Here is a 15,733-nt window from a genome sequence, read left to right as displayed (position 1 = left end):
CTGGGGACTCTGGGCTCTGGGATTCTGGGCTCTGGGACTCTGGACTCTGGGCTCTGGGGCTCTGGACTCTGGGGCTCTGGGGCTCTGGGCTCTGGGCTCTGGGGCTCTGGACTCTGGGACTCTGGGCTCTGGGACTCTGGGCTCTGGGACTCTGGGCTCTGGGCTCTGGGATTCTGGGGCTCTGGGCTCTGAGCTCTGGGGCTCTGGGCTCTGGGGACTCTGGGCTCTGGGATTCTGGGGCTCTGGGGACTCTGGGGACTCTGGGCTCTGGGGACTCTGGACTCTGGGCTCTGTGCTCTGGGCTCTGGGATTCTGGGGCTCTGGGCTCAGGGCTCTGGGCTCTGGGATTCTGGACTCTGGGGACTCTGGGCTCTGGGATTCTGGGGCTCTGGACTCTGGGCTCTGGACTCTGGGCTCTGGGATTCTGGGGCTCTGGGCTCTGGACTCTGGGATTCTGGGATTCTGGGCTCTGGGATTCTGGGGCTCTGGGCTCTGGGATTCTGGACTCTGGGGACTCTGGGCTCTGGGATTCTGGGGCTCTGGACTCTGGGCTCTGGACTCTGGGCTCTGGGATTCTGGGGCTCTGGACTCTGGGATTCTGGGCTCTGGCTCTGGACTCTGGGGCTCCGGGACTCTGGGCTCTGGGGCTCTGGACTCTGTGGCTCTGGACTCTGGGGCTCTGGACTCTGGGCTCTGGGACTCTGGGCTCTGGGACTCTGGGCTCTGGGCTGTGGGCTCTGGGGCTCTGGGCTCTGGGGCTCTGGGGCTCTGGGACTCTGGGCTCTGGGGCTCTGGGCTCTGGGATTCTGGGGCTCTGGGCTCTGAGCTCTGGGGCTCTGGGCTCTGGGGACTCTGGGCTCTGGGATTCTGGGGCTCTGGGGACTCTGGGCTCTGGGGCTCTGGGGACTCTGGACTCTGGGCTCTGGGCTCTGTGCTCTGTGCTCTGTGCTCTGGGATTCTGGGGCTCTGGGCTCAGGGCTCTGGGCTCTGGGCTCTGGGGCTCTGGGCTCTGGGGCTCTGGGCTCTGGGGCTCTGGGCTCTGGGACTCTGGGGCTCTAGGGACTCTGGGCTCTCGGCTCTGGGACTCTGGACTCTGGGCTCTGGGGCTCTGGACTCAGGACTCTGGGCTCTTGGACTCTGGACTCGGGGACTCTGGGGCTCTGGGGACTCTGGGCTCTGGACTCTGGACTCTGTGCTTTGGACTCTGGGACTCTGGACTCTGGGCTCTGGGGCTCTGGGGCTCTGGGCTCTGGGGCTCTGGACTCAGGGCTCTGGGCTCTGGACTCTGGGCTCTGGGCTCTGGACTCTGGGTTCTGGGGCTCTGGGCTCTGGGCCTCTGGACTCTGGGCTCTGGGCTCCGGGCTCTGGACTCTGGACTCTGGGTTCTGGGGCTCTGGGCTCTGGGCCTCTGGACTCTGGGGCTCTGGACTCTGGGCTCTGGGGCTCTGGGCTCTGGGGCTCTGGGCTCTGGGGCTCTGACTCTGGGCTCTGGACTCTGGGACTCTGGCGCTCTGGGTTCTGGGGCTCTAGGCTCTGGGCTCAGGGCTTTGGGGACTCTGGGCTCTGGGATTCTGGGGCTCTGGGATTCTGGGGCTCTGGGCTCTGGGCACTCTGGGCTCTGGGGCTCTGGGCTCTGGGACTCTGGGATCTGGGCTCTGGGCTCTGGGATTCTGGGCTCTGGGTCTCTGGCATTCTGGGCTCTGGGGCTCTGGGATTCTGGGGCTCTGGGATTCTGGGGCTCTGGGCTCTGGGGACTCTGGGCTCTGGGGACTCTGGACTCTGGGCTCTGGGCTCTGGGATTCTGGGGCTCTGGGATTCTGGGCTTCTGGGTCTCTGGCATTCTGGGCTCTGGGGCTCTGGGATTCTGGGCTCTGGGGACTCTGGGCTCTGGGATTCTGGGGCTCTGGGATTCTGGGGCTCTGGGACTCTGGGCTCTGGGGACTCTGGGCTCTGGACTCTGGGCTCTGGGGCTCTTAGCTCTGGGACTCTGGGCTCTGGGACTCTGGACTCTGGGCTCTAGGGCTCAGGGCTCTGGACTCTGGGCTCTGGGGCTCTGGACTCAGGGCTCTGGGCTCTGGACTCTGGGCTCTGGACTCTGGACTCTGGGGCTCTGGGCTCTGGGCCTCTGGACTCTGGGCTCTGGACTCTGGGCTCTGGGGCTCTGGGCTCTGGGGCTCTGACTCTGGGCTCTGGACTCTGGGACTCTGGCGCTCTGGGTTCTGGGGCTCTAGGCTCTGGGCTCTGGGCTTTGGGGACTCTGGGCTCTGGGCTCTGGGGCTCTGGGATTCTGGGGCTCTGGGATTCTGGGCTCTGGGTCTCTGGGATTCTGGGCTCTGGGGCTCTGGGATTCTGGTGCTCTGGGATTCTGGGGCTCTGGGCTCTGGGGACTCTGGGCTCTGGGGACTCTGGACTCTGGGCTCTGGGCTCTGGGATTCTGGGGCTCTGGGATTCTGGGCTTCTGGGTCTCTGGCATTCTGGGCTCTGGGGCTCTGGGATTCTGGGCTCTGGGGACTCTGGGCTCTGGGATTCTGGGGCTCTGGGATTCTGGGCTCTGGGACTCTGGGCTCTGGGGACTCTGGGCTCTGGACTCTGGGCTCTGGGGCTCTTAGCTCTGGGACTCTGGGCTCTGGGACTCTGGACTCTGGGCTCTAGGGCTCAGGGCTCTGGACTCTGGGGACTCTGGGCTCTGGGATTCTGGGGCTCTCGACTCTGGGCTCTGGGATTCTGGGGCTCTGGACTCTGGGATTCTGGGCTCTGGCTCTGTGCTCTGGGGCTCGGGACTCTGGGCTCTGGGACTCTGGGCTCTGGGATTCTGGGGCTCTGGGATTCTGAGGCTCTGGGCTCTGGACTCTGGACTCTGGACTCTGGGACTCTGGGATTCTGGGCTCTGGACTCTGGGACTCTGGGATTCTGGGCTCTGGGACTCTGGACTCTGGGACTCTGGGACTCTGGGCTCTGGGGCTCTGGGGCTCTGGGCTCTGGGATTCTGGGCTCTGGGCTCTGGGATTCTGGGGCTCTGGGCTCTGGGATTCTGGGGCTCAGGGCTCTGTTGTCTGAGTTTTGGGGTTTTAGGTCTTGGGATTTTGGGTCTGTTGTGCTCTGTTGCCCTGGGTTTTGGATCTCTGAAGCCCTGGCCTCTGGTGTTCTGGGTTCTGTGTTTCTGCGTTCTAGTTTCTGGGGCTCTGCCGCTCTGGGTTTTGGGCTTTTGGACTTTGGGCCTGTGGGTATTTGGGACTTGGGGCCTGTGGCTCTGGGACTTGGGGCTTGTATCTTAGGTTCTGAACCTTTGGTTTCTGTAGCTCAGTCTCATGTCCAGCTCTGACCTCTGCTTCCTTCTGTGTCTGTGACTGGTGCACTGGAGTCTAGACCTTCTTTTTCTCCTCTAGCTAAAAATCTTCTGGAAGCTGGAATGTCCTGTCTTCCAGAGGATGTTAGAGTTCAGTAGAAGTTAGCCTTTCAAGGGTGGTTTTCTGCTACCCACTCCATCTGTCTGCCCATCCATCAGGTGCCCTCCTCACCCACCCAGCCACCCATCTGTTCACCCTGCTAGCCGGTCTGCCCTCCACCAGCCTATCCACCCATCTACCTGTCTGCTCCCTCAGTCACCTGTCCATCTGTCCACCCACCAGCAGATCCATTCTCTACCCTTGCACATAGCCGCCCACCCACTCGCCCATCTGCCTCCCAGACATCTGTCTGTCTGTCTGCTCATCTACCTGTCACTTGCCCTCCGGACTCAGAGCTTTCCCCACCTTGCGCTCTGCTCAGAGCTGAGCCTGCCACCTGGTGGTGCTGGCGGGTACTGCAGACCCCAGTCATGAGGAAGAGAGTTGGGGGGCAGGCGGGAGAGAAAATGCGGCTTGCCTGGCAGAGCTGTGCTGGCATGGCCTTTGCCCCAGAGGGCGACCCCTCCCGCCCACCCTCGGGTCATCTACCAAGCACAGCAGTCTGTCCAACACCATGGTGCTTGCAGATGGGGAAACTGAGGCGGAATCGAGCAAGGGATGCACATGTGAGGTTGGGGCAGAGCATGAGAGACCTGCAGAGGGTACTTGCACCCAGCCTGCTCCTGAGAGACCCTGACCCAGCCTGCTCCTGGCTCTTGGGGGCATCTGCGCCCAGCCCCTTGCTTGGTCCCTTGCCAGAGGCACCTGGCAGCAGCCCCACTCTCCGCAGGCTCCTACTACCTGACCACCACCTATGGAGCCCTCGAGCACATCAAGAACTACGACAAGATCACGGTCACCCGGCAGCTGAGCGTGGAGGTGCAGGACTCCATCCACCGCTGGGAGCGCAGGCGCACTCTCAACAAGGCGCGGGCCTCCCGCTCCTCCGTGCAGGTGGGACCCCGGCCGGGGGGTGGGGGTCTGGGGTGGCAGGGCGCATGTTCCTGCCGCCCAGAGTGACGGTGGGGAGCTTCCTGCTTCCTCCTAGTTGGAACCAGTGGGGTGGGAGGAAGAGACAGAGCCCCGGGAGAGAGCATGGTGGGAGCTCCCAGACTTGGGAGCCTGAGGCTCAGACCCCCAGGCCCAATCCAGGGGTCCCTGTATGCAGGAGCTGAGGCCACTCCCCTCTCTGGGTGGAGCAGAAGGAAGGATGGAGGAAGAGAAAGACAGAAGTGGGAGCAGGTGTGGGGATCCAACTGGCCAGATGAGGATGGTGGGAGCAGTGAGAGGCCGGGAGAGCTCGCCACGTGACAGCCATGGAAGGCAGGGCGCACAGGACCTTGAGGAGAGGAAGGGCTGGCAGGATAGCACACCTGCTCCGTCCAGCCTGTGACTGGGTTTGAGCTGCACTCAGCGGGCTCCCCTGCTGGTGTATGTTAGTGTCTGTCGGCCTGAAGGAAGCTGGTCTGGACAGGTGAAGCCCTAGTGATGGGGGGAGGACGCAGTGCACCCTCTGCATGTCCTAAACTCACCCTCCCCTCCATGGGCCTCCAGCTCTGCTGCTCCGTTCCCCCCCCAGGGCTGAACTGGGGTCTGTGGACGCCCCTGTGCCCTAACTCACATGGCGTTCTGGGGCGCCTGGGGGAGAGGGGGGCCTGGGTGAATGTTGGGGCACCCTTGACTTGCAAGTGGTGTAGGGGGACCCTGGGGGGGACCCTGGGGGAGGGGTTGGAGGAAGGGCTGGGAGAGGAGCCCTGGGGGAGGGGATGGGTGCTATGGGGGGAGGGGCTGGCCGAATTTGCAAGAGGAGTTGGCGCTAACCAGTGATCGTCATGGCCAGTCCCACGCAGGTGCGTGGAGGGGAGGCACCGGTCCAGGGCCTCAACCCCCGCAGGGATGGGTCCTGCCACCCCCTCCCCCCAGAGGACCCCCACCGCTGACCGCCCCCCACCCCCTCTCAGGACTTCATCTGCGTGTCCTACCTGGAGCCCGAGCGGCAGGCGCGGACACTGGCCACCAGGCCCGACACCCCCGCCGCCACGCTGTGTGCCTTGTGCGCGGAGAGGTTCGCGGCCGCCCGGCCACAGGAGCAGAGGCTCTTCGTGCAGGTGGACGGACGGCGCTTCCAGCTGGCGGATGACGCTCTGCCCCACCGCTTCAAGGCCCACCTGCTGCAGGTCCAGCCCCGCCGCGACTTCCACTTTGTCTACGGTCCGCTGGATGACGGCCCGCCCTGCCCCGTCCTGCGGGAGCCCCAGGCCCTGTGACCGACAGCCGGTCCTGCCTGGACGTGGGGCCGAGGCTGGACAGGAGGGTCCTGCCCGGACATGGGGGCCGAGGCTGGACGGAAGGGTCCTGCCTGGACACGGGTCTCTCCAACCCCCCTGCCCACTCAACCTGCAGTCTTTTGTTCTGCTTGGGGGAGCTCAGTTTTCACAGGACTGTCCCCAGAACCCCTGGCCTGACTCCTGCCGCTTCCCCAGGCTCCAGGGTGGAGCCCAGACACCTGGGACCCGCTCAGCTTCTACCTGGCGCCTCTGTCCTGAGGTGCAGCCAGCACCCCTCGCACCTCTGCCCAGCCAGCTGCCTTGCCAAGCTCAGCCACACCCAGGACTGGTGGTGGGTGTGGGCTCTGGGTGGGGGAAATGAATAAAAGCCTTTTGGTGGAAAACAAAGCCCCTTTTGTGAGAGCCCACCTGGTGTCTCTCCCCAGCCCCTGGACGGCTCCATGTTTCCGCCCCTGAATCACTTCCAGAACCATCTCTGGCCTTCCTACCTCTGCTGCCTGCTCAAAGAATCTTAGCCTGGTCAAACACCTACTCATCCTTGAGACTCTGCCTCCTCCAGGAAGTCTCCCCTGATTTTCAAGACTTTGTGTTCCTATAGCCCCCCCCCCATCATCTTGTCTCTGAGAGAAACCCCACCCAGCCCGTGTGACTTCTGCTCCATGCTGGAAAGGTCTTGAGAGCCTCTCTCGGGTCCTGGGGAATGGCAGGGGACAGGCCTCTGAGGAGCCCCGGTGCTCACAGCAGGGACCAGTGCTGGGGAGACTGGCCACATGTGGCCAGCTGCAGCTGCTGGAGCCTGCTGGCTGCCCCGTGGGTCCCGGAGCCGCTCCAGGTGCATCCATCTTGTTCCTGGAGGCTTGGGGCCACCTGCTGGGACCCCAGGTCATACGTGTGCCCTCCCCCCACCCTGTGCTGGTGGGCTGTGTGCTGGAGGAAGACCCTTACCTGCTCTGTGGTAGAAATTACTGCCTTCCTCCTGGGGGGTGTCTTTGGGGTCTCCGGAGTCTTTGTCAGTGGACCCACTGACTTGCCTGGGTGGTTTCTGTGGAGAATTCCCGGAAGAACTCCTGGAGGACTTGGGTGACAGCGATGGCCCTCTCTGGAAAAAAGTTAGGGTGCACTCAGGGTGGGAGCAGCTGTGGGATCAGAGATCTCAGGCCCCGTGGAGCTGGGACTCCCAGAGGCCACACACAGCAGCCTCCCCCATTTCCTGGAGCTCCCGGAAGTCCCTCAAGACACTCACCATCCGAGCACACCTCCTCCAGGAGGACATCAGGGCTGTCTCCCGATGCATATTCTATGGCTCTGTCTGACATCTTGGTGGCTGATTGGGAGTGCTGGTGGGAGAGTTGCACTGATATCAACTTCCAGGAACGGTGTGAGGTCTGGACTCTGTGAGCTCCCGAGGAGTGGGGTGTGAGGGGCAACTCCCTGCCGCAACCTGCTCCCGCGGTGGCCGCACATCACACCCCAGACCAGCGCTGACCTCAGCACTGAGATTATGGGCTCCCCCGGCTCCTGCCTCCTCAGGGCACAGCTCATCTCGAGCCTGCTGAGTGTCGTGCCCTGCGAGGGGCTGGGAGAGCTCCGGGGTCGGGACAGGACGAGGCGGGCTCAGCCCTCTCCCGGCACCTGTGCCTCTGGGCACAGCGCGAGGGACAGAGCAGCACTGTCCTGGGCCCCGGCGGTCCCTCCCCAGTCACGTCCAGGCCCCTCTCCCCTGGGGGGTGGATGCCAGAGCAGGCAGAGCAGTGAGGAGTCCCGCTGGGAATGCCAGCTCCATTTGCCTGCCCGGGGGCGGTGACCCCAGGCAAAGGGGGCAGGGGGCTCACTCTCACCTGGGCTTGGTGCCAGCTAGACCTCACCCGTGTTGCTTTCACTTCTGTGTTTAAATAGATTGTAAAGAAAGTGGTAGCACACCTGGCTAAGTGCACACTCACCCGTGTGCAGGGACCCCAGTCCCCACCTGCAGGGGGAGCTTCACGGGTGGTGAAGCAGGACTGCAGGTGTCTCTGTCTGTCTCCGTTTCTATCTCCCCTTTCTCTCTAAGTTTCTCCAACTCTACCCAATAATAAATAATTTTAAAAGGTCATGAGGGATTTTTGCATAGAAAAAGAGGAAACCTTCATGACCTTTCTGATAGTCCTGGGTGTGTGTACAGATGTGTCGAGTGACCCATAGGGGAAGCAGTGGCCTGGAATGAGTCGTCATGGTGAGTGTATTGAGTGGGCAGAGGGGGTGCAGGACAGCCACGCCGCTTCCTGGCTCCCAGCAGAGAGATCACCCCACGTCCCCTGCAGGTGGAGGGCAGGGCCACCAACCCCAAGTCAGGCCCCTGCACCACAAGCCAGGAAACCCTGTGAGGGCTTCCACCGCAGCTGTGCCTTCCTGGCCTCACGGTGGGAGGAGGAGGATGCTTCCTCCCGGGACCAGAGGGGCTTCCTGATGTCGGGAACCCCTGCCCGGCTGGACTGGAGCCCTGGGACCAGGCGGCCTGAAGGAGGTCTGTGCCGGCAGACTTCCTGGGCGGGGGGAGGACAAGGGTCTCTTCTGGGCGACCCCCTTTCAAGCCCGTTTCCTGGAACCAGACAGCAGAGCTGAGAGCCGAGAAGGCGCATGAGATGCCTCAGACGGTCTCGGAGCTCAGGAGGGGCTGTTGCTGCACAGCAACAAGGGACAGCGCCGCAGGGCCCGGCAGGGGACAAAGGAGCAGGACTCTGAAAACGGCTTGACTTTCTTACCCAAGTGACTACTGACCAAGGAGTCGTGGAAGCAGCTTGAATCTTCCCCGTCAAGGACAGTAGAGCAGCCACCATGCGCCACAATGGCTGCAGTTTTCATTCCCGCCACCGGAGGGCGCCGGAGTCAGCCACTACAGTGAGCAGTAAAAGCAGTTTTCATTCCCGCCACCGGAGGGCGCCAAAAACAACCATCACAAGGAATAATGGCTGTGGTTTTCATTTTCCCCACAGGAGGGCGCCAAAGACAACCATCACAAGGAATAATGGCTGTGGTTTTCATTTTCCCCACAGGAGGGCGCCAAAGATAACTATCACAAGGAATAATGGCTGAAGTTTTCATTCTCGTCACCGGAGGGTGCCAGAGTCGCCCAGTACAATGAGCAGTAAAAACAGTTTTCATTCTCGCCACAGGAGGGCGCCAAAGACAACCATCACAAGGAATAATGGCTGCAGTTTTCAGTTTCACCACCGGAGGGTGCCAGAGTCGCCCATTACAATGAGCAGTAAAGGCAGTTTTCATTTTCGCCACCGGAGGGCGCCAACGATAACTATCACAAGGAATAATGGCTGCGGTTTTCATTTTCGCCACTGGAGGGCGCCAGAGCCGCCCATTACAATGAGCAGTAAAAGCAGTTTTCATTTTCGCCACAGGAGGGCGACAAAGACAACTATCACAAGGAATAATGGCTGCAGTTTTCAGTTTCACCACCGGAGGGCGCCAGAGCCGCCCATTACAATGAGCAGTAAAGGCAGTTTTCATTCCCGCCACCGGAGGGCGCAGGAGCCTCCACTATGTGCAGCTGCAGTCTCAGGGGCGGTGGCCGCCATGTTGCTCCCGCAGGGAACCCGGATGAACAGTCGCAGGCCCCGCCCTGCGTGTGTCCCTCCCTCCTGCTGCAGATCCGCGCTGCCTCCTCGCCCTGTTGTTGTTATTATTATTTCCCTCGGCCTGTTGTTATTATTACTTCCCTCGCCCTGTTGTTATTATTATTTCCCTCGCCCTATTGTTGTTGTTATTATTTCCCTCGCCCTGTTATTATTTCCCTCGCCCTGTTATTATTATTTCCCTCGCCCTATTGTTATTATTATTTCCCCAGAGGCATGCGGAGCTCTGGCTGCGGGTCTGCGGAACCCGTGCTGCCTCCTCGCCCTATTGTTGTTATTTCCCTCGCCCTATTGTTGTTGTTGTCATTATTATTTCCCTCGCCCTACTGTTATTATTATTACTACCCTTGCCCTATTGTTGTTATTATATTTTGCTCGCCCCATTGTTGTTGTTGTTGTTACTATTATTTCCCCAGAGCCGCCGAGCTCTGGCTGCCGGCGGCGCTGGGCTTGAACCCGGGCCCTCGGCCTCAGCAGGAGCGGCGTCTGCGGACACGCCGCTTCTCCCGCCTCCCGCCCTGCTCCCGGCGCGTGGCCATCAGGAGCCCGGCGGGCGGGCGGGCGGGCGGCGCATGCGCAGCGGCGGCGAGGGGCCTCCAGGCGGCAGGGGGCGCTGCGGAGCCGCGGGGACGCGCTGCCAGGGGACGCGCCGCCGGGTCACGTGCGCGCGCGCGCGCGCGCGTAGCTCCCGCCCACGTGACCCGCGTGCTGCGGCGGATTGGCCGGCCCACGTGACCCGCGTGCTGCGGCGGATTGGCCGGCCCACGTGACCCGCGTGCTGCGGCGGATTGGCCGGCCCACGTGACCCACGTGCTGCGGCGGATTGGCCGGCCCACGTGACCCGCGTGCTGCGGCGGATTGGCCGGCCTGCGTCACGTGGGCGGGGCTGGAGGCGCGGGGCCGTTGGCTCCGGACAAATAAACATGGAGTCCATCTTCCACGAGAAAGTGAGTGCGGGCGCGGGCCTCGGGGTGCGGGGTCGGGCTGGGGTGCGGGGGGACCTCGGCCTGCGGCGCGGCTGTCGGCTTGTGCGCGGCCCCGCCCGCCCCGGCCCCGCACCCCGGGCTGGCGGCCCTTTCTCGCGGCGCCGGGCACTCGGGGGGCGACGGGAAGCCGGGCCGCCCGGCCTGGACGTGGTTCCGGCTGCAGCCTCGGCGTGGGGGCGCCTCCCGCGGCCGCGGGGAGTCGAGGGTTCCGGGCCAGGGCCGGGGCCGGGGACGGGGACGGGGACGGGGACGGGGACGGGGACGGGGACGGGGAGGCTCCGCGGGCGGCAGCGCGTCCCGGCGTCCGTCTGTCCACACGGGCGGCAGCGCGTCCCGGCGTCCGTCTGTCCACACGGGCGGCAGCGCGTCCCGGCGTCCGTCTGTCTACTCGGGCGGGGCGGCCTTTAGTTCTGGCCGAGGACGTTTCTTCCTGTGGAAGGGGAAGAGCTGGGTGGCGGGCGGAGTCCTGAGCAGGGCGGAGCAGGCGCTGGGCTTGAGAGGGGTCTCTGCCCCGAGAGAGATCTCTGCCCTGAGAGGGGTCTCTGCCCTGAGAGGGGTCTCTGCCCTGAGAGGGGTCTCTGCCCCGAGAGGGGTCTCTGCCCTGAGAGGGGTCTCTGCCCTGAGAGGGGTCTCTGCCCTGAGAGGGGTCTCTGCCCAGAGGGGTCTCTGCCCTGAGAGGGGTCTCTGCCCCGAGAGGGGTCTCTGCCCTGAGAGGGGTCTCTGCCCAGAGGGGTCTCTGTCTTGAGAGGGGTCTCTGCCCTGAGAGGGGATCTCTGCCCTGAGAGAGGTCTCTGCCCTGAGAGGGGTCTCTGCCCCGAGAGGGGTCTCTGCCCTGAGAGAGGTCTCTGCCCTGAGAGGGGTCTCTGCCCCGAGAGGGGTCTCTGCCCTGAGAGGTCTCTGCCCTGAGAGGGGTCTCTGCCCAGAGGGGTCTCTGTCTTGAGAGGCGTCTCTGCCCCGAGAGAGGTCTCTGCCCCGAGAGGGGTCTCTGTCCCGAGAGATCTCTGCCCCGAGAGAGGTCTCTGCCCCGAGAGGCGTCTCTGCCCCGAGAGGCGTCTCTGCCCTGAGAGGCGTCTCTGCCCCGAGAGATCTCTGCCCTGAGAGAGGTCTCTGCTTCGCTCGCCCTCCTTGGCGGTTTTCTGGCCCGCGGCTTCTGCCCCTCGCTCCACCTCGTGGTCATCGCTTGTTCTGTGGTTTCCAGGCTGTGCCGGCTGCACAGGGCTGGACGTCCTGACTGCTGGGGACAGACAGACAGCCGCAGGGCTGCTCCGCCAGAGAAGCTCCCCCTGCAAGTGGGGCGGGGGTTTGAACCCAGGGCCCTGCGCACTGCCGGCGGATTGAAGGGCGTGGTTAGCCCGGCTGATGGCGGCGCCGATGGAACCCGGGTTTGAGAGCCTCGCGGCGGGGCGGCGGCCTTTGGGGCGAGCTGTGCCGCCTTTCCTGCGGCTCCTGCGCTCAAAGGGGCGGGGCGAGACTCGCCGCCCATGGCAGGCTCGAGTTTGGCGCATATTCACCCTCGCTCTGTCTTTCTGCCTTTCTCATTAATAGATAAAATCTTGGGGGTCGGCCGGCGGCGCAGCGGGTTAAGCGCAGGCGGTGCAAAGCGCAGGGACCGGCGTGAGGATCCCGGTTCGAGCCCCAGCTCCGCACCTGCAGGGGAGTCGCTTCCCAGGCGGTGAAGCAGGTCTGCAGGTGTCTGTCTGTCTCTCCCCCTCTCGGTCTTCCCCTCCTCTCTCCATTTCTCTCCGTCCTATCCAACTATGACGACAACAATAACAATAATAACCGTAACAAGGGCAACAAAAGGGAAAATGGCCTCCAGGAGCCGTGGATCCATGGTGCAGGCACCGAGCCCAGCAATCACCCTGGAGGCCAAATAAATAAGTGAAGTCTTGTGGTCCAGGAAGTGGCGCGGTGGATGAGGTAAGGCACTGGACTCCAGCAGGAAGCGCCGAGCTCAGTCCCGCAGCACAGGTCCCGAGTGCTGGCTGGTTTTCTCTCTCTCTCTCTCTCTCCTCCTGTTTTTCCTCAGCGACAAACAAAGCGTATTAAGCAGATGTCCTCGCCGACTTACTTGCATTAGCAGATGAAGACTTGCAAAGTGTTCAGGTGCAGTGACACCCGGGCGCGTCAGCTCTTGTCCGCCACACCCTGTCGGAACCGCCCTGCCCTGCCCTGCCCTGCCCTGCCCTGCCCTCCCGGGAGGATGGGGCCTGTTGAGGGCCCTGCTCCACTAGAGAGGAAACCCCACTCAGGCCACAGGTAGAGCCCCGGCCTGTGATGCAGGGCTCCCGGGAAGGGCTTGAAAATGCTCGGTTAGTCAGTGATCTCTGAAAGCTGCGTGTGAGAGAGAGAGAAGGAGTTTTCTTAGCCATCTAGAAACACCAAGCCTGCACTGGGCTTTCCTGTCTTGGGTGCTGAAGGTCCTGGTTATCGCAGTGTGCCAGGGCTCTCTCCTGAAAAATAAATGAATCTATTCAAGTCCCTGGTCCCCACCTGCAGGGGGGAAGCTTCCAGAGTGGTGAAGCAGGGCTGCAGGTGTGTGTGTGTCTCTCTCTCTCTCCATCTCCCTCTCCTCTGAATTTCTGGCTCTCTCTTTTTTTTTTCTTATTTATATTATTTGTTGGATAAAGACAAAGAGAAATTGAGGGAGGAGGTAGAGAGGGAGAGAGACAGACACCTGCAGCCCTGCTTCACCACTAGTGAAGCCTTTCCCCTGCACATGGGGACCAAGGGCTTGAACCTGGTCCTTGTGCACTGTGATGTGTGCACTTAACCAGGTGTGCCCCTGCCTGGCCCCTGTGCTGTCTCTATCCATAAATGAATCCATAGTTTGTTTTTGTTTTTAATGTATCAGACCCATGGGCTACAGTTTGTCAACCCATAACTTAAAACCTGATACATTGTTAAAAAAAAAAAAATGAGGGTCCAAAGTCCCCAGCACCACCATAACCTAAGCAGGGCTCTGGTGTAACAAAAAACAAAAATCCTGCTACAGAATAACTCACTAGCAGCAGGGAAAGGAGCTCAGCCTATAGGGTGCAGGACTTGCATGCCTGAGGCTCCGCGTCCTGTCTCCAGCGCCACATGTACCGAGTGACACTCTGGTCCTCTCCTCTCTCCACCTCCCGTCCTCTGCTCATATGGAATAAATAAAACCTAAAAAAAAGGGGTGAGGGCCAGGGAAACAGTTCAACCTGTTAAAGCAGCAGCTTACATGCCCGAGGCCCCAGAAGCTGCAGGTTCAATCCCCCAGGCCGCTCTACTGCCAGAGAGGAGCAGGCCCTGACCCTCCGCAGCCCCGCATTCGCGCTCCTGGCAGGCGCACTGTCCCCGGTCTCTGTGTAGTCGCTACCCGGTTTCTCTCCTTTATTGGAGGGTTAGTGGTGTGCAGTCAGCAGTGAAATGCAGTCGTTTGTACATGTGTAACGTTGCTCAGCTTTCCACGTAACAACAAACTCCCTCTAGGTCCTCCTCTGCTGCAGGGGCTAGGTCAGGAGATAAGCGGTGGAAAACCTGAACACAGCATCCTGAGACAAACTTGATAGTAGAAACCGAACCAGCTGTCAGAGGACAAACCCGCCGTGCGCCGCTGTCCTTCAGCTTTGGCGGCCACCCTCCCTGGGATCCGCGCTGAAACACCAGCTCTGAGGAGGCTCAGTGTGCGTCCCCGTCTCTCACCTTCTCTCAGTTCAGGAGAGGGGGAGAGAGAGAGAGAGAGAGAGAGAGAGAGAGAGAGAGACTCTCAGTCTGTAATCCAGATGATTGCATGATTGGGTGAAGGATCCAAATTCGTGGGAATTTTGCCAAAGTTGCCTAATAAATGTGACCAGCGTTCCACGCAGGCTATTCCCTGAACGGTTCCAAGGTTGCTTGCCTCCGAGTGTTTTCGTTTCCCTCCCTTCCTGCAGAGTTGGCTTCCACTCTGCCCTGCTGTCCCAGGACCTGAACCCTTCTGCCCACCCCAGAGTCCTTTACTTTGGTGCAATACACCAATGTCAGTCCAGGCTCTACTTCGTGTTTTCCCTTCTGTTCTTAGTTTTCAACTTCTGTGAGTGAGATCTTCCCATAGTCCTCCTTCTCTTTTTGACTTATCTCTTACTTAACATGATTCCTTCCAGCTCCATCCAAGATGAGGTGAAGAAGGTGACTTCAACATTTTTAATAGCTGAGTAGTATTCCATTATGTCTATAGACCACAACTTGTTCAGCCACTCACCTGCTGTTGGACACCCGGGTTGCTTCCAGGTTTTGGCTGTTACACATTGTCGGGGTTCCTCGGGGGAACGAGGCGGAACGAGGCAGGAGCTCGCTCACTAAAGGGGTCTTCCAGCGTATTGTGGCAGTGGATGACACACAGACCTCTCTAGGGTCCCGTTGCGGGGAACGGAACAACTTTGTGACGCAGTTACAAGTTTATAAAGGGTTAGCTGTGCAGATTCATAAAGGGAAGTCGCCAGCTGGCCATGAGGTCAATATCTCCTTATAAGGAAAGGAGAAATGAGAGGGTGTGGGTGGTGGTGCGGGAACGGAAATAGAAATGGAAGGCGAAGCCCACCAGAAAGGCGGGGAAGGATGGGTGATGCGGCGAGACTGACAGGAAGTTCCCTCGCGTACTCTTGCCACGTCTCGCTCGACCACAAGGCTGGCATGCCAAGGGGAGACTGACAGACAAGCTTCCGGGGGGGGGGGGGGGGGGGAGTGTCAGCCATCCACACATCAGACCCACAGCAGATCATGCTGCTGTGGACACAGGTGCACACACACATCTTTTTGGATGGGGAGGAATTGCAGGGTCACAGGGCAGGTCCACTTCTAGCCTTCTGAGACGTCTCCAGACTGCTCTCCACAGGGGCTGGACCCACTGTCGTTCCCACCAGCAGTGCAGGAGGGTCCTTGTGTTTGCATGATACCCTGATGGTCCCCTGCCCAATTCATTGCTCTCTAGAGAAGGAGCCCCCCACCCCAGGTGCTGTCCCTGGCGTTGACTGTTGAGACTGTCCCTTAAGCCCTTCTGTGGTGCTGGCTTCTAGCATCGTTAGGGTGTCTGCGGTGTAGGAATCGGTGAGTTCCACCCAGGCAGGTGAGGGAGGGTGGTAATAGCACACTTGGAAACGGCTCTGCCTGGGGTTGAACTTCAGCTCTGCAGTTCTTGTAGGTCTAGTTGCAGGCAAGTCCCTCAGCTCTGCTTCTCTCCTTTGGTGCGAGCCGGGGCTGAGTGTTTACTGCAGAGTGGAGTATTGACTGAATGGTGACCCCCTCCCCCCCAGCACACCTCAGCTCTGGCTTATGGTGGTGTAGGGCATTGAACCTGGGACTTCGGAGCCTTGGGCCTGAGAGTCTCTTTGCATAACCATTATGCTATCTACTCCCACCCAGTGGTGATGCTTAATATAGTTCACAAGGTTTTTTTTTTTTTAATCATATAGCTAAAATGTTAACAAAACACA

General features: G+C 61.1%; 2 protein-coding genes across 10 annotated transcripts in view; both read left to right on the top strand.

Moving 5' to 3' along the window:
• The window catches only part of RIN3 (Ras and Rab interactor 3), a 70,230-nt gene extending 64,169 nt beyond the window's left edge, over positions 1–6,061 (top strand). For both annotated transcript variants that reach the window (XM_060180921.1, XM_060180920.1), the window contains 2 exons: positions 4,177–4,340; positions 5,348–6,061. In XM_060180921.1, coding sequence (XP_060036904.1) covers positions 4,177–4,340; positions 5,348–5,653 — 470 coding nt within the window. In that variant the 3' untranslated portion in view covers positions 5,654–6,061. The remainder of the gene's footprint in view (positions 1–4,176; positions 4,341–5,347) is intronic.
• A 4,063-nt stretch (positions 6,062–10,124) lies between these two features.
• ATXN3 (ataxin 3) overlaps positions 10,125–15,733 on the top strand; it is a 29,044-nt gene continuing 23,435 nt past the window's right edge. For 3 of the 8 annotated variants that reach the window (XM_060180949.1, XM_060180943.1, XM_060180950.1), the window contains exon 1: positions 10,134–10,247. In XM_060180949.1, the coding sequence (XP_060036932.1) occupies positions 10,224–10,247 (24 nt within the window). In that variant the 5' untranslated portion in view covers positions 10,134–10,223. Of the gene's footprint in view, positions 10,248–13,751; positions 13,944–15,733 lie in introns of all 8 variants that reach the window. The other 5 variants (XM_060180948.1, XM_060180947.1, XM_060180945.1 and 2 more) reach the window with 3 other exon arrangements.

The sequence above is a fragment of the Erinaceus europaeus genome, chromosome 22, assembly GCF_950295315.1.
Source record: "Erinaceus europaeus chromosome 22, mEriEur2.1, whole genome shotgun sequence".
NCBI lineage: Eukaryota > Metazoa > Chordata > Mammalia > Eulipotyphla > Erinaceidae > Erinaceus > Erinaceus europaeus.
The sequence above is the reverse complement of the archived record's forward strand: the minus strand, read 5'-3'. Positions and strand labels throughout refer to the sequence as shown.